At 51.8% G+C, this 20180-nt stretch overlaps 1 protein-coding gene across 4 annotated transcripts in view; it reads right to left on the bottom strand.

Annotated features, from left to right (window-relative positions):
* Positions 1 to 20180, bottom strand: part of LOC132836295 (calpain-11-like) — a 100384-nt gene that overhangs the window by 23548 nt on the left and 56656 nt on the right. For all 4 annotated transcript variants that reach the window (XM_060855703.1, XM_060855711.1, XM_060855698.1 and 1 more), the window contains 9 exons: positions 19794 to 19954; positions 11266 to 11471; positions 10196 to 10232; positions 8785 to 8844; positions 7992 to 8087; positions 6408 to 6497; positions 4306 to 4363; positions 4134 to 4195; positions 2210 to 2278 (listed from right to left, as the gene is read on the bottom strand). In XM_060855703.1, coding sequence (XP_060711686.1) covers positions 2210 to 2278; positions 4134 to 4195; positions 4306 to 4363; positions 6408 to 6497; positions 7992 to 8087; positions 8785 to 8844; positions 10196 to 10232; positions 11266 to 11471; positions 19794 to 19954 — 839 coding nt within the window. The remainder of the gene's footprint in view (positions 1 to 2209; positions 2279 to 4133; positions 4196 to 4305; positions 4364 to 6407; positions 6498 to 7991; positions 8088 to 8784; positions 8845 to 10195; positions 10233 to 11265; positions 11472 to 19793; positions 19955 to 20180) is intronic.

Raw genomic sequence — 20180 nt, forward strand, 5'->3', positions numbered from 1 at the left:
GGACATTAATTCTCTCTTTCAGATCTTTCTCCCAATGCTCATCTGACCATTGATCTGAGACTCCCTGGTCTGGAATGCCAACCTCCTTTCCAAGTGGAACCCCATTAGCTGTCCTCCAGTCTGTTGGCACCTCCACTATGGCCAGAGAGGAATTAGAAATTTAGGTCCTAGGTCCAACCATCTTCAGCTGCTTCATCATTGACCTTCCCCTCCATCAGAAGGTCAGGAGTGGGATGTTTGCTGCTGATTACACAATAGTCAGCACCATTTAGAGTCAGAAAGATGTACAGCACGGAAACAGACCCTTCGGTCCAACCCGTCCATGCCGACCAGATATTCCAACCCAATCTAGTCCCACCTGCCAGCACCCAGCCCATACCCCTCCAAACCCTTCCTGTTCATATACCCATCCAAATGCCTCTTAAATGTTGCAATTGTACCAGCCTTCACCACTTCCTCTGGCAGCTCATTCCATACACGCACCACCCTCTGTGTGAAAAAGTTGCCCCTAAGGTCTCTTTTATATCTTTCCCCTCTCACCCTAAACCTATGCCCTCTAGTTCTGGACTCCTCACCCCAGGGAAAAGACTTTGCCTATTTACCCTCCCATGTCCCTCATAATTTTGTAAACCTCTATAAGGTCACCCCTCAGCCTCTGACGCTCCAGGGAAAACATGCCCAGCCTGTTCAGCCTCTCCCTGTAGCTCAGATCCTCCAACCATGGCAACATCCTTGTAAATCTTTTCTGAACTCTTTCAAGTTTCACAACATCTTTCAGATAGGAAGGAGATCAGAATTGCATGCAATCTTCCAACAGTGGCCTGACCAATGTCCTGTACAGCCGCAACATGACCTCCCATCCCCTGTACTCAATACGCTGACCAATAAAGGAAAGCATACCAAATGCCTTCTTCACTATCCTATCTACCTGTGACTCCACTTTCAAGGAGCTATGAACCTGCACTCCAAGGTCTCTTTGTTCAGCAACACTTCCCAGACCCTGAAGTGGTCCATGTTGCAATACAACAAGATCTGGACAATATCCAGGCTTGGTCTGATGAGTGGCAAGTAAAAGTCATGCCCCATAAATGCCAGGCTGTGACCATCACCAGTAAGAGACAATCCAACCACTGCTCCTTGATGTTCTATGGTGTTACCATCACTGAATCCCCCACTATCAACATCCTGGGGGTTATCATTGACTAGAAACTCAACTGGACTCACCATATAAACACAGCAGCTACAAGAGCAGGTCAGAGGTTAGGAATATTGCAGCCAGTAACTCACCTCCTGACTCCCCAAAGCCTGTCCACCGTCTACAAGGCACAAGTCAGGAGGGTGATGGAATATTTCCCACTTGCCCTGGATGTGTGCAGCTCTAATAACACTCAAGAAACTTGACACCATCCAGGACAAAGCAGCCCTGTTGGATTGGTACCACATCCACTCCCTACACTCCCAACACTCAGCAGCAGCAGCAGTGTGTATTATCTACAAGATGCCCTGCAGAAATTCACCAAAGATCCTCGGACAGTACCTTCCAAACCCATGACCACTTCCATCTCGAAGGACAAGGGCAGCAGATACACTGGAACACCACCCCCTGTAAGTTCCCCTCCAAGCCACTCACCCTCCTGACTTGGAAATATATTGTCCTTACATCACTGTCGCTGGGTTACAATCTTAGAATTCCCTCCCTAAGGGCATTATGGGTCAACCCATAGCACATGGACTGCAGCTCACCCCCACCTTCCCAAGGGGCAACGAGGGATGGGCAATAAATGCTGGGCCCAACTGATATCCCACGAGTGGATAAATAAAAGTCAAATTTCGGCCTGTGATGATATCAGACAGTAAACTGTGAGATTTTTCTGCTGTCGGGCAGTTTTCATGGTCACCTGGGTTGCCAGTCCCACCATGTCACACCCACACGGTTGTGGGATTTGAACGATTTGACCAGACTAACTCTCCTCAAAGGGCAGCAGCGAATCCAGATGGAGTGTTGCTCCACACAGCTCAACTACTGCTGCCGAGTGGAAGGTGATTCAGAGAAACACGGTGCAGATAACAAGGTGGGGAATGGGGCCAGTTTTAGGGATCGTGGATTCCAGCAGGACAGGCTGTCAGGGTAAAAACAAGACCCCTGTCACGTCTCAGCCTGTAATTAACCAAAAGATCTTGTGACTCACTGCTATTTGCTCTAACGTACCTTAAAAAGCATCAGTTTCTCCCACAGGCGTCTGAAATCGTGTTTGTCGAGTCCTCCCGTTCCACTGAACTGTGTCTGCCAGTTAAGTCTGGACACCGTGACCACAGTGAGTAAAACAGAGTGTTAATTATACTGCCACTTGCCAGGTAGAGATTCCAGCCAAGGGCTCTGTCTGAGAGGCAGTGTGTATCAGACAGAACCCAGCCAGGCAGTTAGCCGTGCTGGAAGGGTCAGCCCCTGCCTGGGAGATCCCGGTCGTGGTTGGGTGAGTGTGCGGGGACCCTGGTTTGACATATTTTACTCTGACTGGAGTCAGAATCAGTGCCCGACCCCCCTGTGGGAAACACACCAGTCCTGTCAGTGTGGGACCACACTCTGTCCTCATCCAGGACTCAGCAAAGATGATTGGACTTTTAAATTAGTACTTTGTTTCCTTATGGTTTACATTAAAGGCTTTTTGCAGTTTAAACTAACTTAGTTTTTCATGTCTCTACAATCCGATGAAGCATTGCTTAACATTTTAACTCACTTTTTCCCTCCGACTCTGTGCCCAAGTGTTTTCTATACGTTGGTCCTCAGAGAGAGCCGTGTGTGGTGACATTATACACTTCTCACTGGACTCCTGTCCTTCTGTACTTGAGTACACGAGACACTAAAATCGAACATTTCAATTTGAACCTATCTAAGTTAAGACACCATGCACTCATTCCAAACTGCAGGATGTGAGCAAGAGTCGAATGCAGTTGCAAACACACACGGCTCCTCTTCGAAGGTGTCAGGAGCAGTGTCCAGGCCACGGCCCCTTGTTACTGGTTCAGCCACAGCTCAACAGTTGGAAATTCAGATCACCAAGGTCAGGGCGTTGCTCCAGACTCAGGTAAGGCCACGTATCCCTCAGCCCCACACCCCAGGGGCTCCCTCTGTTCCCCCAGACCCACCTCCCACACCCCAGGGGCTCACTCTGTCCTCCAGACCCACCCACACTCCCGGGGCTCACTCTGTCCTCCAGACCCACCCACACACTCCAGGGGCTCACTCTGTCCTCCAGACCCACTCCCACACCCCAGGGACTCACGCTGTTCCCCCAAACCCACCCCCACATCCCAAGGGCACACACTGTCCCCCAGACCTACCCCCACTCCCCAGGGGATCACTCTGTCCCCAGACACACACCCATACTCCAGGGGCTCACTCTGTCACCCTGACCCATCCCCACACCCCCAGGGATCACTCTGTCATCCTGACCCACCCCCACTAACCCATTCGGTTGCACTAATCACACGATGATGTTGACATGTTTGAGGAGGGGTCCTACTGCCCCACGAGATAATGACCTTCAGTCAAACAACAAGACAGCAATGGTGTTAGCGAGGGAGTGGGCGGTGTGTGTGAGTGGACGTGTGTGTGTGTGTGTGTGTGTGTGTGTGTGTGTGTGTGTGTGTGTGTATGGTTGTGTGTGTATGGGGGGGGCGGTGTGTGTGAATGGGCATGTGTGTGTGGGTTTATGTGTGTGTGTGTGTGTGTGTGGGGGGGCGGTGTGTGTGTGCGTGTGTTTGCGTGTGTGGGTGTGTGTGTGTGTGTGTGTGTGTGTGTGTGTGTGTGTGTGTGTGTGTGTGTGTGTGTGTGTCACTGTGCTGACTGTCCACAGGGAGATGCAGACCCAGTGAGGGTGTCTCAGTGTGTGTGTGTGTGTCTGCGTGTGTGTGTGTGTGTGCGCGTGTGTGTGTGTGTGTGTGTGTGCGTGTGTGGCACTGTGCTGACTGTCCACAGGGAGATGCAGACCCAGTGAGGGTGTCTCAGTGTGTGTGTGTGTGTCTGTGTGTGGCACTGTGCTGACTGACAGGGAGATGCAGACCCAGGAAGGGTGTCTCAGTGAGAAAGGCTGGTGGTTAGTGTGAGGGAGTGCAGCCACATGCAAGGATACATCCATCAGCAGCACCATCGCTCGGCAGCTGTCCAGGCTGAACCCCTCAGATGTTCTGTGGCCTGTTGGAATGGAGAGACAGACTGTGGTGTCAATGCAGTTTGCCGGGAAGGTGATATTTCCAGCTCACCGCTACCGGGGATATGGTCAGATCACGCACAGTGTCACTCACCTTGGAGAAAAACTCCATTAAGGATCTTCTGTAGGCCAGCAGCAGTGATCTCCCTGCCCTGGATCAATGAGATAACACTATTTAACCAGGATTTTATCCTGCTCTCGCAAGTTACCCATCGTTACAGTGGGTCACACACTGTCCTTTCCCCCCTGGGACTGGGTATTACAGTGGGTCACACACTGTCCTTTCCCCCCTGGGACTGGGTGTTACAGTGGGTCACACACTGTCCTTTCCCCCCTGGGACTGGGTATTACAGTGGGTCACACACTGTCCTTTCCCCTGTGGGACTGGGTGTTACAGTGGGTCACACACTGTCCTTTCCCTCTGTGGGACTGGGTGTTACAGTGGGTCACACACTGTCCTTTCCCCCAGGACTGGGTGTTACAGTGGGTCACACACTGTCCTTTCCCCCCTGGGACTGGGTGTTACAGTGGGTCACACACTGTCCTTTCCCCCCTGGGACTGGGTGTTACAGTGGGTCACACACTGTCCTTTCCCCACTGGGACTGGGTGTTACAGTGGGTCACACGCTGTCCTTTCCCCCCGGGGACTGGGTGTTACAGTGGGTCACACACTGTCCTTTCCCCCCTGTGGGACTGGGTGTTACAGTGGGTCACACACTGTCCTTTCCCTCTGTGGGACTGGGTGTTACAGTGGGTCACACACTGTCCTTTCCCCGCCCCCAGGACTGGGTGTTACAGTGGGTCACACACTGTCCTTTCCCCCCTGGGACTGGGTGTTACAGTGGGTCACACACTGTCCTTTCCCCCCTGGGACTGGGTGTTACAGTGGGTCACACACTGTCCTTTCCCCCAGGACTGGGTGTTACAGTGGGTCACACACTGTCCTTTCCCCCCTGGGACTGGGTGTTACAGTGGGTCACACACTGTCCTTTCCCCCCTGGGACTGGGTGTTACAGTGGGTCACACACTGTCCTTTCCCCCCCTGGGACTGGGTGTTACAGTGGGTCACACACAGTCCTTTCTCCCCTGGGATTGGGTGTTACAGTGGGTCACACACTGTCCTTTCCCCCCCTGGGACTGGGTGTTACAGTGGGTCACACACAGTCCTTTCTCCCCTGGGATTGGGTGTTACAGTGGGTCACACATTGTCCTTTCCCCCAGGGACTGGGTGTTACAGTGGGTCACAAACTGTCCTTTCTCCCCTAGGACTGGGTGTTACAGTGGGTCATACACTGTCCTTTCCCCCCCCTTCTGGGACTGGGTGTTACAGTGGGTCACACACTGTCCTTTCCCCTGTGGGACTGGGCGTTACAGTGGGTCACACACTGTCCTTTCCCCCCCTCCCCCCCCCCCCCCCAGGACTGGGTGTTACAGTGGGTCACACACTGTCCTTCCCCCCCTGTGGGACTGGGTGTTACAGTGGGTCACACACTGTCCTTTCCCCTCTGTGGGACTGGGTGTTACAGTGGGTCACACACTGTCCTTCCCCCACCCCCCCCCCCAGGACTGGGTGTTACAGTGGGTCACACACTGTCCTTTCCCCCCCCCCAGGACTGGGTGTTACAGTGGGTCACACACTGTCCTTTCCCCCCTGGGACTGGGTGTTACAGTGGGTCACACACTGTCCTTTTCCCCCTGGGACTGGGTGTTACAGTGGGTCACACACTGTCCTTTCCCCCAGGACTGGGTGTTACAGTGGGTCACACACTGTCCTTTCCCCCCTGGGACTGGGTGTTACAGTGGGTCACACACTGTCCTTTCCCCCCTGGGACTGGGTGTTACAGTGGGTCACACACTGTCCTTTCCCCTCTGTGGGACTGGGTGTTACAGTGGGTCACACACTGTCCTTCCCCCCGTGTGGGACTGGGTGTTACAGTGGGTCACACACTGTCCTTTCCCCTCTGTGGGACTGGGTGTTACAGTGGGTCACACACTGTCCTTTCCCCCCTGTGGGACTGGGTGTTACAGTGGGTCACACACTGTCCTTTCCCCCCGGGAACCTTAAACGTCGAACACCTCCCTCGTGCCTGAAATCAAGCCAGCTGTTTACTGTTCCCCACGTCCCTCACTTTGACAGTCAAGGGTAATTCCCACAGGGTTCAGGGGAGGATGGAGGATGAAGAGACAAGAACTTACTGGAGAAGTGGGGGATGATGGGGACATTGGCGGTGGGTACCTCTCTGACCAGCCGTCGTCAGGGTGGACCTGGGCCCAGAAGGGTCTGCCCTGAAATGGAGAGAAAGAGGAGCAGTTACCACCTAGTGATGGGCCTTTCTCACCCGTCCCTAGTTGCCCCTTGAGAAGGTGGGGGTGAGCTACCTTCTTGAACTGCTGCAGTCCATGTGCTGGGTGTAGACCCACAATGCTGTGAGGGAGGGAGTTCAGGTTTCTGACCCAGTGACACTGAAGTCAATAAACCAAAAGGAACAGAGAGGGATGAGTGGTGTCCTACTTAGATCCTTGGCCAGATTGGTCATGTCAGGTGGGCAAGACCAAAGTTAACTTTTGCCTATGGTGCATCTCGAACATAAAGCTGGATAACTGACCACACAATCACTTGTTCATGTGGGTGAAAAGGGATGCCTATCCTGTCTAACACCCTTTGACCTGGAAGCACAACACAATAACAATGAGTAATTTCTTTAAAATGTCTGTGGGATCGGTAATTATATTTCAGACAACGTATAAAATGCTTATCTTTTTCAAATTTGCTTGACTTGGAAAGCAATCAATTGCAATTTTCTTAGATAATGCAAAATACTATGCATGCAGGCCGGTGACCCTTAACCTGGAAGCAGTACTGAAAAAAACAACTTAAGACCAGAAATTGTATGGCTGGAAGACCTAATGGAGGACTAGCGGTAGAAGGTGATCAGAAAATCAAGGACTCAGGTATCAAACTCCAGGTGCCATTAATAGAGAAACTCCTGACGGAAATGACCGTCTTCCTGTTGGTAGAGAAGTAGAATTCCGGAATCTCAAGTGGAAAACAGCGACTGCTGCTGAATGTAACAAAGGGACGATCTGACAGAGTGAAAAGGCGAGCGATTTTAACAAGAGGCTAAACTCGAAGGAAAATAAAATGGGGCGTACTTATTTTGACTGTCGGCCAATCAGGTGCTGATGGATGTGGAAGATGGATTTTTGTTGTATCCACTACTTGGAGGGAAATTGGCCTTTGTGTATTTGAAGCATCATTTGCTTGTTAATGCTTCACAGGTTTGTGTCAAACATGGGAATCCTGTGATCGTTCTCTTTCTGGTCAGTTGGGGCTCAGTGCCATCACTGCCGTTTCTCGAGGAGATCGTGCCCTTCCAGTGTCAGGGAGCAGACAGGGTATTGGGGGCAGAGTGAGAGGGCATGTCGACTTGGGAGAATCAACGCTGATGGGCTGCAGTGCCAGGGTGCCCACCACCACCCCTGTCACACACGCTCTCACCAGCCTCAGATCAGAGACACCAGCCTTGCTCACAGGTTAGTGCCTCATGCCTTTGTGCTCCCTACCCTCTGGGAATGAGATACTTGGTCCAATCTCTGGTTGGGGAATTGTGAGAGATCTCAAAGCACGAGTTACTGGAGCCAGCGTTTAATCCTCATTGTGATATTCTTTTCTGATTACTCTGATACAGCTCATTTCAATTTGTTCATTCATCAACTCTTATGTTCAACACAAAACAACCGTGACGGCACAGAGCCACCGGGCAGCGATGGAAAACTTACCAGCAATCCATTAGGAGACATAGGGCTGGGGGTGAGAGGGGGGCTCAAACTCTCCGAGCCATTGAATCGAGGCAGGGACCAGTTTGACGGATGGATCTGTGAGGAGGCAAACAGAATAGGGGCTGAATGTGACCGTGAAGAGAACGTGACTCAGTAACCACACTGTCTCCAAAACCAGGGGATCGACTCAGTTCATAATCCATAACACTCAACTGCGGTACAGTCACACTCCTGCCTGATGTGTCGCTGCGGTACAGTCACACTCCCGCCTGACATATCGCTGCGGTACAGTCACACTCCTGCCTGACGGGTCACAGCGGTACAGTCACACTCCCGTCTGATGTGTCACTGCGGTACAGTCACATTCCCGTCTGACATGTCACAGCGGTACAGTCACACTCCCGTCTGACGTGTCACTGCGGTACAGTCACACCCCCGTCTGACGTGTCACTGTGGTACAGTCACACTCCCGCCTGATGGGTCACAGCAGTACAGTCACACTCCCATCTGACGTGTCACAGCGGTACAGTCACACTCCCACCTGATGGGTCACAGCGGTACAGTCACACTCCTGCCTGATGGGTCACAGCGGTACAGTCACACTCCCATCTGACGTGTCACAGCGGTACAGTCACACTCCCACCTGATGTGTCGCTGCAGTACAGTCACACACCCGCCTGACAGTCCAGCGATAATACCACTCGGCCATCATCTCCCTCGTTTGGTGTGTTGGGATTGCCAGACCCAGTTTACACTCGGAGCGGTCAGACAGGGTGCATTAGCCAAGACTCACCTGGGCGTATTTATTGAAGATTTGTTCCCAGGAGCTGTAATCTGACCTGTCCAGTGTCGCCTGAGAGAGGGAAAGACACAAAGACGTCATGGTGAAGGAAAGGTCAGAGGTGGTGTGCCCAATCAGTGCCCACTGCCCCATGCCCTGCTCTTGGTCTGTCTGGACCACCGAATGGGTCTGAACAGGTGGTCAAGAGTAAAGTGGATGGAATGGAGAGGGGGATTGGGGTCTGCAGAGAGAATGGACAGTGGGTGTGACTGGCCTGAACATTGGACACCTCTGTGCCCCATCACCATTCCCCAGGGTCAAGGTTGTCTCTCCCAGGTGCTCTGGTTCCACAGAATCCATCTGAGGCTGGGCAGAGGCCTACAGTGTAGGCCCGCAGCTCACCCGTGACAGTCCTGCCTGAGGCCTTAGCATGCTGGCACCTGATTGGAAGGGAAGCAGTCACATGGTCTTCCTCCCTCAGTCACATGGCCTTCTAATACAAACCAGCCTGCCCCGTTCAGAATTCACTCCCACTTGCCTCCTGCTCCGAACCCCCAAGTGCCTGTTGGGAACCAAAGGGTTAAATATCACGAATATAAGATACTCGGCATCAAGAGGTCCGTAGACACTCTCCTCAGTTTGCCGGCTGTGTTTCTAGTGTCCCCCACCTCAGAGACAAAACGTCACGGGGGGGGGAGGTTTGACCTCCCTCTCACTGATCTAAAAACCTGAGCCCAATGTCGAAGGTAGCACTCTGGTGCGGTACTGACCGAGTGCTGCACTGTCAGCGGCGCCACCTTCCCGATGGCATCTTAAACGCAGGCTCCCAGTTGGATATCAAAGACCTGGAAAGATTCTGCCCGACGCCCAGAAATTATCCTCCGATCAATCTTGCTCAATCAAGTCCTGATTTGGAGATGCTGGTGTTGGACTGGGGTGGACAAACTTAAAAATCACACAACGCCAGGTTATAGTCCAACAGGTTTAATTGGAAGCACACTAGCTTTCGGAGCGACGCTCCTTCATCAGGTGGTTATGAAGGAGCAATGCTCTGAAAGCCAGTGCTTCCAAATAAACCTGTTGGACTATAACCTGGTGTTGTGGGATTTTTAACTTCAAACAAATCAAGTCCTGGTTGTCAAAGAGAGCTTGCTGCATCGAAGCGGATTTAATTCTAGCCTCCGTCTGGTGACTGGGGATATAGGTCAGGGTTTCTAATCTATGGGACACACTGCAGGACCATGCCAAAGCTGTGGGTCAGAGTCCAGCGCAGCCCAACAGACTTTAGCAGTTCAACAAGCCCTCTCACCCCCACCTTCCCCAAGAACAGATACCCAGCACCAACATCCTTTCAACAGCAGAACCAAAATTCAGAACATTTGTGTTTTCGTCACACGCCTCTGAGTCAGAGGGCAGCGCGTACCATCGGGTGCTGAAGGTTCGAGTTGGAACTTGTATCTCTGTGAGGGAAGAGACAGAAATCAGGTCACCTATTCCATTTGGAACACCAATCACATCAATCTGCCTCACAGACAGAGTGAGAGAGAGAGATAGAGAAAGCTGAAACATTCAAGACTTAATGGTTTTCCCTTGACCAGGGAACAAGGGAAGGCTGTTCACGTTTGGGATGGGGGTTTGGAATTACGGGTTGCAATTACCCATTATTGTTTAATGACAAAGCCAGACACTCCTGCAGATACTTTTATCCGGTGCCAACCCAAGGAACAGGCTAACCTTACGAGTTGAGATAGTGACCAGAGTGGGGGGGAGGTATTGAGTGCTGGGGGAGAGGAGATGTTGATGGCTCAGATTAAGTGATGGGAGTGTGAGAATGGCAGAACAGCGGGGCGTCAGACTGGAAAAGACAGACAGTCCCATTGGGGTGCAGGGAGGGGAGAGAGGACATAGTGACAGAGAACGTAACAAATAAAGATAAAGGATCGGGAAGGAATGGGACTGGGTTCTGATGGTGTTGAATCTAATATTAAGTCCAGCAGGCTGGAAGCTGCTGAATTTGAAGGTGAGATGTTGTTCCTCCAGTCTGTGCTGTGATTCCCTAGAACACTGCAGATATGTGGGAATGTGAGCAGGACGCTGTGTTAAACCGACCAGCTCTGGGAAGATTGGGCTCCCTGCTTCTACACGGACTGAGGGTGTTCAGCAAAGCGGTCTCTCCAGGCTGTCTTCAAGTTACTCCAGTGGCGAGTTGGCCACACTCGGGACAGCGAACGCAGTCGAGTGGATCGGGGGAGGTACAGGAGGTCAGCTTTCTTCAGGCTGTGAATATGGGAGGGAACGGGATCTCTGAGCTGCTCCGAGTGCAGTCACTGTAACCAGGAGATCCTCCCAATCCCGCCCCCCCCACCCCGACATGAGCTCTCCATTCCTATTGTGGAGATCTCCAAGCGACAGGCGCAGAAGGGAGAGTGGACAGAGAGAGAGTATGGAGGAGAGGGAGCACAGGGAGAGGAAGAGGCTGACGCAGTGAAGTACCTGTGATAACTGCCCTTCTGAAAGTAGGCTCGGAGAAGGAACTCGGCTTGTTCATTGGGGTAGTATGTGCTGGGCTCCAAGACGTAGGTGCCTGGTTCCAGCTGGTACGTTTCACTGGTCTCTCTGACGTTGCGGTATTTTATCTGTTTGACCAGGTAACGCTCGTTCAGAAAGGTCTGTGGCAGCTTCCCGTCTTGTTCCTGGAACTGAGACAGGAAAGGAAAAATAATCAGTAACAATTCGGATCCCAACTCCTTCACTGAGCTCAACGGTCAGTTCCAGTTCCCCACAGCATGATTAGATTAGATTAGATTAGATTAGATTTACAGTGTGGAAACAGGCCCTTCGGCCCAACAAGTCCACACCGACCCGCCAAAGCGAAACCCACCCATACCCCTACATTTACCCCTTACCTAACACTATGGGCAATTTAGCATGGTCAATTCACCTAACCCGCACATCTTTGGACTGTGGGAGGAAACCGGAGCACCCGGAGGAAACCCACGCTGACACGGGGAGAACGTGCAAACTCCACACAGTCAGTCGCCTGAGTCGGGAATTGAACCCGGGTCTCCGGCGCTGTGAGGCAGCAGTACTAACCACTGTGCCACCGTGATGGGGCTGGGCAAGACGGTTACCCTCTCCCCATCTTGGGAGCTGGGTTTGGAAACTGGCAAGAGCCCCATTGAACCAATGGTGGTCAAACACTGTACCACACTGTGCCCTGGTACATCACACTGGTGCCCCTGGGATTCTGGGGTGGGGGTGGGGGCGGAAATCCAACTTGCAAGGCATTCCACAGCCATGGAAGGCTGCACCAGCAGCAAGGGAGGGGCCCAGAGTAGGAACTTCCCAGGGTCACCCTCCTCCCCATCACCCTCCCCCATCCAAATGCAGGCTCCTGGCTGCCATTGGCTAACGCACCCCATTCACCACAAACTTTGGGGCCAATCACCAACCATTTACTGAGCTGGGAGCTGGGGACCAGCAGAGACTGAGCTGGGAGCTGGGACCAGCAGAGACTGAGCTGGGAGCTGGGGACCTGCAGAGACTGGGGTGGGAGCTGGGGACCAGCAGAGACTGAGCTGGGAACTGGGGACCAGCACAGTCTGAGTTGGGACCTGGAAACCAGCAGAGACTGGGGTGAGACCTGGAGACCAGCAGAGACTGGGCTGAGAGCTGGAGACCAGCAGAGATTGGGCTGAGAGCTGGATACCATCGGAGACTGAGCTGGGAGCTGGGGACCATCAGAGACTGAGCTGGGAGACCAGCAGAGAGTGAGGTGGGTGCTGGTGACCAGCAGAGACTGGGGTGAGAGCTGGAGACCAGCAGAGACTGGGGTGGGAACTGGAGGTCAGCAGAGACTGGGGTGGGAGCTGGAGACCAGCAGAGACTGGGGTGGGAGCTGGGGACCAGCAGAGACTGGGGTCGGAGCTGGAGACCAGCAGAGACTGGGGTGGGAGCTGGAGACCAGCAGAGACTGGGGTGGGAGCTGGAGACCACCAGAGACTGGGGTAGGAGCTGGAGACACCATGTAGGCGCTGGACAGTACCAGTGTCTGGCTAGTCAGCAGCTTTCGGGTGGCAGTGAGATGGGTGGGTGGGTGAGGATTGTTGGAGGGGGTGTACTGGGTGTGGAGGGGTCTGAGGGGTTGGGATTTTTCCTTTCACTCATGCTGGGAATCCTGAATGTGGGAGGATCAGAAATGACCAGAACGTAATCCCACTGGACCTCCCGAAAATGTCCGACAGGGACTTGCCCCCCCCACCCCAGTGTTCCAGCACAGTGAATGGGTCCCACACTGATTCCCATGAAATATCACACACTGTCACAATTATCAGGAATATCTCCTCATTCCAGTCACTAAACATTGAGGAGAGAATCATCCAAACCCAACAACAGAATAAAAACATCAGGAAAGGAGCATACACTTACTTTGGGAGGAACCTGAGGGGAGGGGAGGGGAGGAAACAAAGAGAGATTGTTAGCTGCTGATATTTTCACTGAGATTCCCTTTGTAGGTTGGGAGTTTCCCGTTGCCACATTGGGGATGGACAGGTTCGTGGGTACGGAGCCAGACTTTGTGATCTAGATGAATAAGACATTCTATTATTCAAGGGTAAAAAATTCAGGAGCTTCAGCTGAGGGAATTCACTTTAATGTGAAGATGAGCAATTCACACACTGACACTATGCCACGACTGACCTGACCTTCTTAGTTTTAATAGATTTTAACATATTCATAGAGTCATAGAGATGTACAGCGTGGAAATAGACCTTTCGGTCCAACCCGTCCATGCCGACCAGATATCCCAACCCAATCTAGTCCCACCTGCCAGCACCCGGCCCATATCCCTCCAAACCCTTCCCATTCATATACCCATCCAGATGCCTCTTAAATGTTGCAATTGTACCAGCCTCCACCACTTCCTCTGGCAGCTCATTCCATACACGTACCTCACTCTGTGTGAAAAGGTTGCCTCTGAGGTCTCTTTTATTTTTTTCCCCTCTCACCCTAAACTATGCCCTCTAGTTCTGGACTCCCTGACCCCAGGGAAAAAGACTTTGTCTATTTATCCTATCCATGTCCCTCATAATTTTGTAAACCTCTATAAGGTCACCCCTCAGCCTCCGACGCTCCAGGGAAAACAGCCCCAGCCTCTCCCTATAGCTCAGATCCTCCAACCCTGGCAACATCCTTGTAAATCTGTTCTGAACCCTTTCAAGTTTCACAACATCCTTCCTGTGGTGGGGAGACCAGCTGTGAGTCACCATCTGCTGTGGGCCCTGGACCAGGTCTGCTGGGAAACCCCTTCCCCAGGTAACTCCAGCTCTACTCGGGCTCCTTTAGAATATAAGGGCAGGGAGATGGTTTCAGCCACACGGAGATGAGCCAGGTATCTCACGAAGCAGAGTGCTTGATGAGAAACAAGAGTTTGTCCTTGAAGGTCTTCACCAGGAAATGTTGTCACAGCTCGATCAGGGAGCAGTAAACACCGAGTGACCAACACAACGGCCCGCTGTGGTTTGGCCAGTGATCCCACCAGTGACATGGTGAAGACAGGGAGGATGTGTGGGGCATGATTGACTCACTGGCCAGAGCAACACAAAGAACTCTACAGTCTCTAGAAATTCGGTCAGGCCCTTAGTGCAGAACTAGAACAGCTTCTCCATTATATCCAAAAGTGGTATCACACACAACTGGAATTGTTTACCCCATCACAAAATCACTAACCACCGCCTTTAATCACACACACACATACACACACACGCACAGACACACACACACACCCACCAACACACACACACACCCACACACGCACAGACACACACACACACCCACCAACACACACACAGACATACACACACCCAGACACATCACACACACACACACCCATACACACACTCACACTCACACATACTCACACACACCTACACACACCCACACTCACCCACACACTCACCCACACACCCACACACACACAGACACACACACACACCCACCAACACACACATCACACACACACACCCATACACACACTCACACTCACACACCCACACACACACACACACTCACACACACCCACACTCACACCCACACATACACACACACACAGACACACACACCCACATACACACACACACACACACACACACACACACACACACACACACACACCATTAAAGGTGAGGGGTGGGGGGAGCGAATAAATTAAAATGGAGTTGGAGGGGAGATATAGCACTGTTTTCCCCGTGGTGCCCACCCTCTCTCTCTACAGCATTGACAGCACTGATGGACACCACGTGCTCCTTCCCCAATGCCACCCTGGCACAAACATAAACACAGAGGAGGGGCAGGCAGTCGGCAGAGATGACCCCCTCCACGGCCCACTGTCTGGGCCAGGTCCTGGGGCAGACCCGTGAGGAGATCCTCTGAGCTGCCCACTCCCCTCCACACCGTGTGCCCAAAGATCACAACCACACCAGGTTTGTCCAATCTCTAAGAAGGTAGTGCAGATGCCCACAACCAAGAGAAACATAGTCCCGAGCGCCGCAGTTGGGCAGGGAGTCTGTGAACCATCATAATTGTGGAAACAAGAGTTACAGGGATGTGGATCCAAGGGATCTCGGACTCACCATGATGTGAGGGGCCGAACGGCCTGTCCCTATCTCTTAGAACATAAAACATAGAACATAGAACATTACAGTGCAGTACAGGCCCTTCGGCCTCGATATTGTGCCGACCTGTCATACCAATCTGAAGCCCATCTAACCTACACTATTCCATGTACGTCCATATGCTTGTCCAATGACGACTTAAATGTACTGAAAGTTGGCGAATCTACTACCGTTGCAGGCAAAGCATTCCATACCCTTACTACTCTCTGAATAAAGAAACTACCTCTGACATCTGTCCTATATCTATCACCCCACAATTTAAAGCTATGCCCCCTCGTGCTCACCGTCACCATACTTGGAAAAAGGCTCTCCCTGTCCACCCTATCTAACCCTCTGATTATCTTTCATGTCTCTATTAAGTCACCTCTCAACCTTCTTCTCTCTAACGAAAACAGCCTCAAGGCCCTCAGGCTTTCCTTGTAAGACCTTCCCTCCATACCAGGCAACATCCTAGTAAATCTCCTCTACACCCTTTCCAAAGCTTCCACATCCTTCTTATAAAGCCGTGACCAGAACTGTACACAATACTCCAAGTACGTTCGCACCAGAGTTTTGTACAGCTGTAGCATAACCTCATGGTTCCGGAACTTAATGCCTCTATTAATAAAAGCTAAAACACTGTATGCCTTCTTAACAACCCTGTCAACCTGGGTGGCAACTTTCAAGGATCTGTGTACCTGGACACCGAGATCTCTCTGCTCATCTACACTACCAAGAGTCTTACCATTACCCAGCACTTTGCATTCTGGTTACTCTGACCAAAGTGAATCACTCTCACTTGTCCACATTAAACTCCATTTGCCACCTCTCAGCCCAGCTCTGCAGCTTATCTATGTCTCTGTAACCTACAACATCCTTCGTCACTATCCACAACTCCACTGACCTTAGTGTCATCTGCAAATTTACTAACCCACCCTTCTACGCCCTTATCCAGGGCATTTATAAAAATGATGAACAGCAGTGGACCCAACACAGACCCTTGTGGTACACCACTGGTAACTGGACTCCAGGATGAACATTTCCCATCAACCACCACTCTCTGTCTTCTTTCAGCAAGCCAGTTACTGATCCAACTGCTATATCTCCCACAATCCCATTCCTTACTGAACGCCTTGCTGAAAGCCATGTACACTACATCAACCACTTTACCCTCATCTACCTGTTTGGTCACCTTTTCAAAGAACTCAATAAGCTTTGTGAGGCACGACCTGCCCTTCACAAAACCGTGCTGACTATCCCTAATCAAATTATTCTTTTCTCGATGATTATAAATCCTTTCTCTTTTAACCTTTCCCAACACTTTACCAACAACTGAAGTAAGGCTCACTGGTCTATAATTACCTGGGTTGTCCCTACTCCCCTTCTTGAACAGGGGAACCACATTTGCTATCCTCCAGTCTCTGGCACTATTCCTGTAGACAATGACGATTTAAAGATCAATGCCAAAGGCTCAGCAATCTCCTCCCTGGCTTCCCAGAAGATCCTAGGACAAATCCCATCCTGCCCAGGGGACCTATCTACTTTCACACTCTGCAGGATTTCTAACACCTCCTCCTTGTGAACCTCAATCCCACCTAGTCTAGTAGCCTGTATCCCAGTAATCTCCTCGACAACACTGTCATTTTCTAGAGTGAATACTGTCGAAAAATATTCATTTAGTGCTTCCCCTATCTCCTCTGACTCCACACATAACTTCCCACTACTATCCTTGATTGGCCCTAATCTTACTCGCGTCATTCTTTTATTCCTTAAATACCTATAGAAAGCCTTAGGGTTTACCCTGATCCTATCCACCAACAACTTCTCATGTCTCCTCCTGGCTCTCCTGAGCTCTCTCTTTAGGTCTTTCCTGGCTACCTTGTAACCCTCAAGTGCCCTAACTGAGCCTTCACATCTCAGCCTAACATAAGCCTTCTTCTTTCTCTTAACCAAAGATTCCACTTCCTTTGTAAACCATGGCTCCTGTGCTCTACAGCTTCCTCCCTGCCTGACAGGTACATACTTATCTAGGACACACAGGAGCTTTTCCTTGAATAAGCTCCACATTTCTAACGTGCCTATCCCCTGCAGTTTCCTTTTCCATCTTATGCTTCCTAAATCTTACCTAATCGCATTGTAATTGTCTTTCCCCTAGCTGTAACTCTTGCCCAGTGGTATACACCTATCCCTTTCTATCACTAAAGTAAACATAACAGAATTGTGACTGCTATCACCAAAGTGCTCACCTACCTCCAAGTCTAACACCTGGCCGGGCTCATTACCCAGTACCAAATCCAATGTGGCTTCGCCCCTTGTTGGCCTGTCTCCATACTGTGTCAGGAAGCCCTCCTGCACACACTGGACAAAAACTGGCCCATCTATAGTACTTGTACTATAATGTTCCCCGTCAATATTTGGAAAGTTGAAGTCCCCATGACAACTACCCTGTCTCTCTCACTCCTATCGAGAATCATTGCTATCCTTTCCTCGACATCTCTGGAACTATTCGGAGGCCTATAGAAAACCCCCAACTACACCTCCTCCCACCCTGCCCCCTGTAAAAACGCCATCCCATATTCCCAATTCCTTCGTCTCCGCCGCATCTGCTCCCAGGAAGACCAGTTCCAACACCGCACAGCCCAGATGGCCTCCTTCTTCAAGGACCGCAGATTCCCCCCAGACGTAATCGACGATGCCCTCCACCGCATCTCTTCCACTTCCCGCTCCTCCGCCTTTGAGCCCCGCCCCTCCAACCGCCACCAAGACAGAACCCCACTGGTTCTCACCTACCACCCCACCAACCTCCGTATACAGCGTATCATCCGCCATCATTTCCGCCACCTCCAAACGGACCCCACCACCAGGGATATATTTCCCTCCCCTCCCCTATCCGCATTCCGAAAAGACCACTCCCTCTGTGACTCCCTCTTCAGATCCACACCCCCCACCAACCCAACCTCCACTCCCGGCACCTTCCCCTGCAACCGCAGGAAATGTAAAACTTGCGCCCACACCTCCTCCCTCACTTCTCTCCAAGGCCCCAAGGGATCCTTCCATATCCGCCACAAATTCACCTGCACCTCCACACACATCATCTATTGCATCCACTGCACCCGATGTGGCCTCCTCTATATTGGGGAGACGGGCCACCTACTTGCGGAACGCTTCAGGGAACACCTCTGGGACGCCCGGACCAACCAACCCAACCACCCCGTGGCTCAACACTTGAACTCTCCCTCCCACTCCACCGAGGACATGCAGGTCCTTGGACTCCTCCATCGGCAGAACATAACAACACGACGGTTGGAGGAAGAGCGCCTCATCTTCCGCCTGGGAACCCTCCAACCACATGGGATGAACTCAGATTTCTGCAGTTTCCTCATTTCCCCTCCCCCACCTTGTCTCAGTCGATTCCCTCGAACTCAGCACCGCCCTCCTAACCTGCAGTCTTCTTCCTGACCTCTCCGCCCCCACCCCACTCCGGCCTATCACCCTCACCTTAACCTCCTTCCACCTATTACATCTCCATCGCCCCTCCCCCAAGTCCCTCCTCCCTACCTTTTATCTTAGCCTGCCTGGCACCCTCTCCTCATTCCTGATGAAGGGCTTATGCCCGAAACGTCGAATTTCCTGTTCCTAGGATGCTGCCTGACCTGCTGCGCTTTAACCAGCAACACATTTTCAGCTCTGATCTCCAGCATCTGCAGACCTCACTTTTTACTTAAATCCCCATCTCTCTTCCTACCGAAGTCTTTGGTGCCGATGTGGGGCGTGACTTGGGGCTGCTCCCCCTCCCTCTCAAGGATCCCAAAAACACAATCAGAGACATCACGAACCCTGGCACCTGGCAGGCAACACACCAACCGTGAGTCTCTCTCGTCCCCACTGAACCTCCTATCTGTCCCCCTAACTATGGAGTCTCCAATGACTACTGCTCTGTTCCTCTTCCCCCTTTCCCTTCTGAGCAGCAGGGACAGACTCTGTCTTATAGTAACTCAGCAAGCCATCACCTGCCCACTTCCTTGGAGACACAGGAAAGACATGCCAGTCCAAGAAAGCAAAGCAAAGACAGGCACACGGGCCAGAGTCATACGTCCAACAGAAGGTACCTACTCACTGACAGAGCTGGGCAGAGTGGGCAGGCAGCCCGGTTCCCACAACAACACAAGCAGTCACAATCCACAAACCCACACAGGGAGAAAACACACACACAGATAAGCTGGGACTCGAAGCTGTGTAAAAACCCTCCGGAGAACAATCAACAGACCCTTCGGCCCAACCTGTCCGTGCCGACCCGGTTTCCTGAACTGAATGCGTGCCACTTGCCCGTGCCTTTGGCCCATATCTGTCCGTCTCTGTGACGCTGCTTACCTTGAAGAGGGGGCAGGCGATGAAAAGCCGGGGGCTTTTATTTCTCTGCCTGTCCCGGGGTTTTTGCAACAGACACACGATGAAGGTGGAAGTGTTTGTCTCTCTGTCCATGTCGTTCTGACTCAGAGTCACACAGTACTGGGGATTCGTACAGAAGCTACCTGCAGAGAGACATGGCCAACTCAGAGAATACAACAACCGCAGAGTACTTCACATAAGTATGACCCGCCAGGAGATGCAAAAAAACTCTCCGGGACTATTTTGAAGAAATCGTCAAAGGCTCATAAAGTTTTGAACTCTCCCTCTGCAAACAGAAATTAACACGAGGTTGATTGTGCATTTTAAAACGAGGACGTTTTGATACTTGTTGGTGAGCGTGAAGGGACA

Source organism: Hemiscyllium ocellatum, chromosome 3 (assembly GCF_020745735.1).
Source record: "Hemiscyllium ocellatum isolate sHemOce1 chromosome 3, sHemOce1.pat.X.cur, whole genome shotgun sequence".
NCBI classification, from domain to species: domain Eukaryota; kingdom Metazoa; phylum Chordata; class Chondrichthyes; order Orectolobiformes; family Hemiscylliidae; genus Hemiscyllium; species Hemiscyllium ocellatum.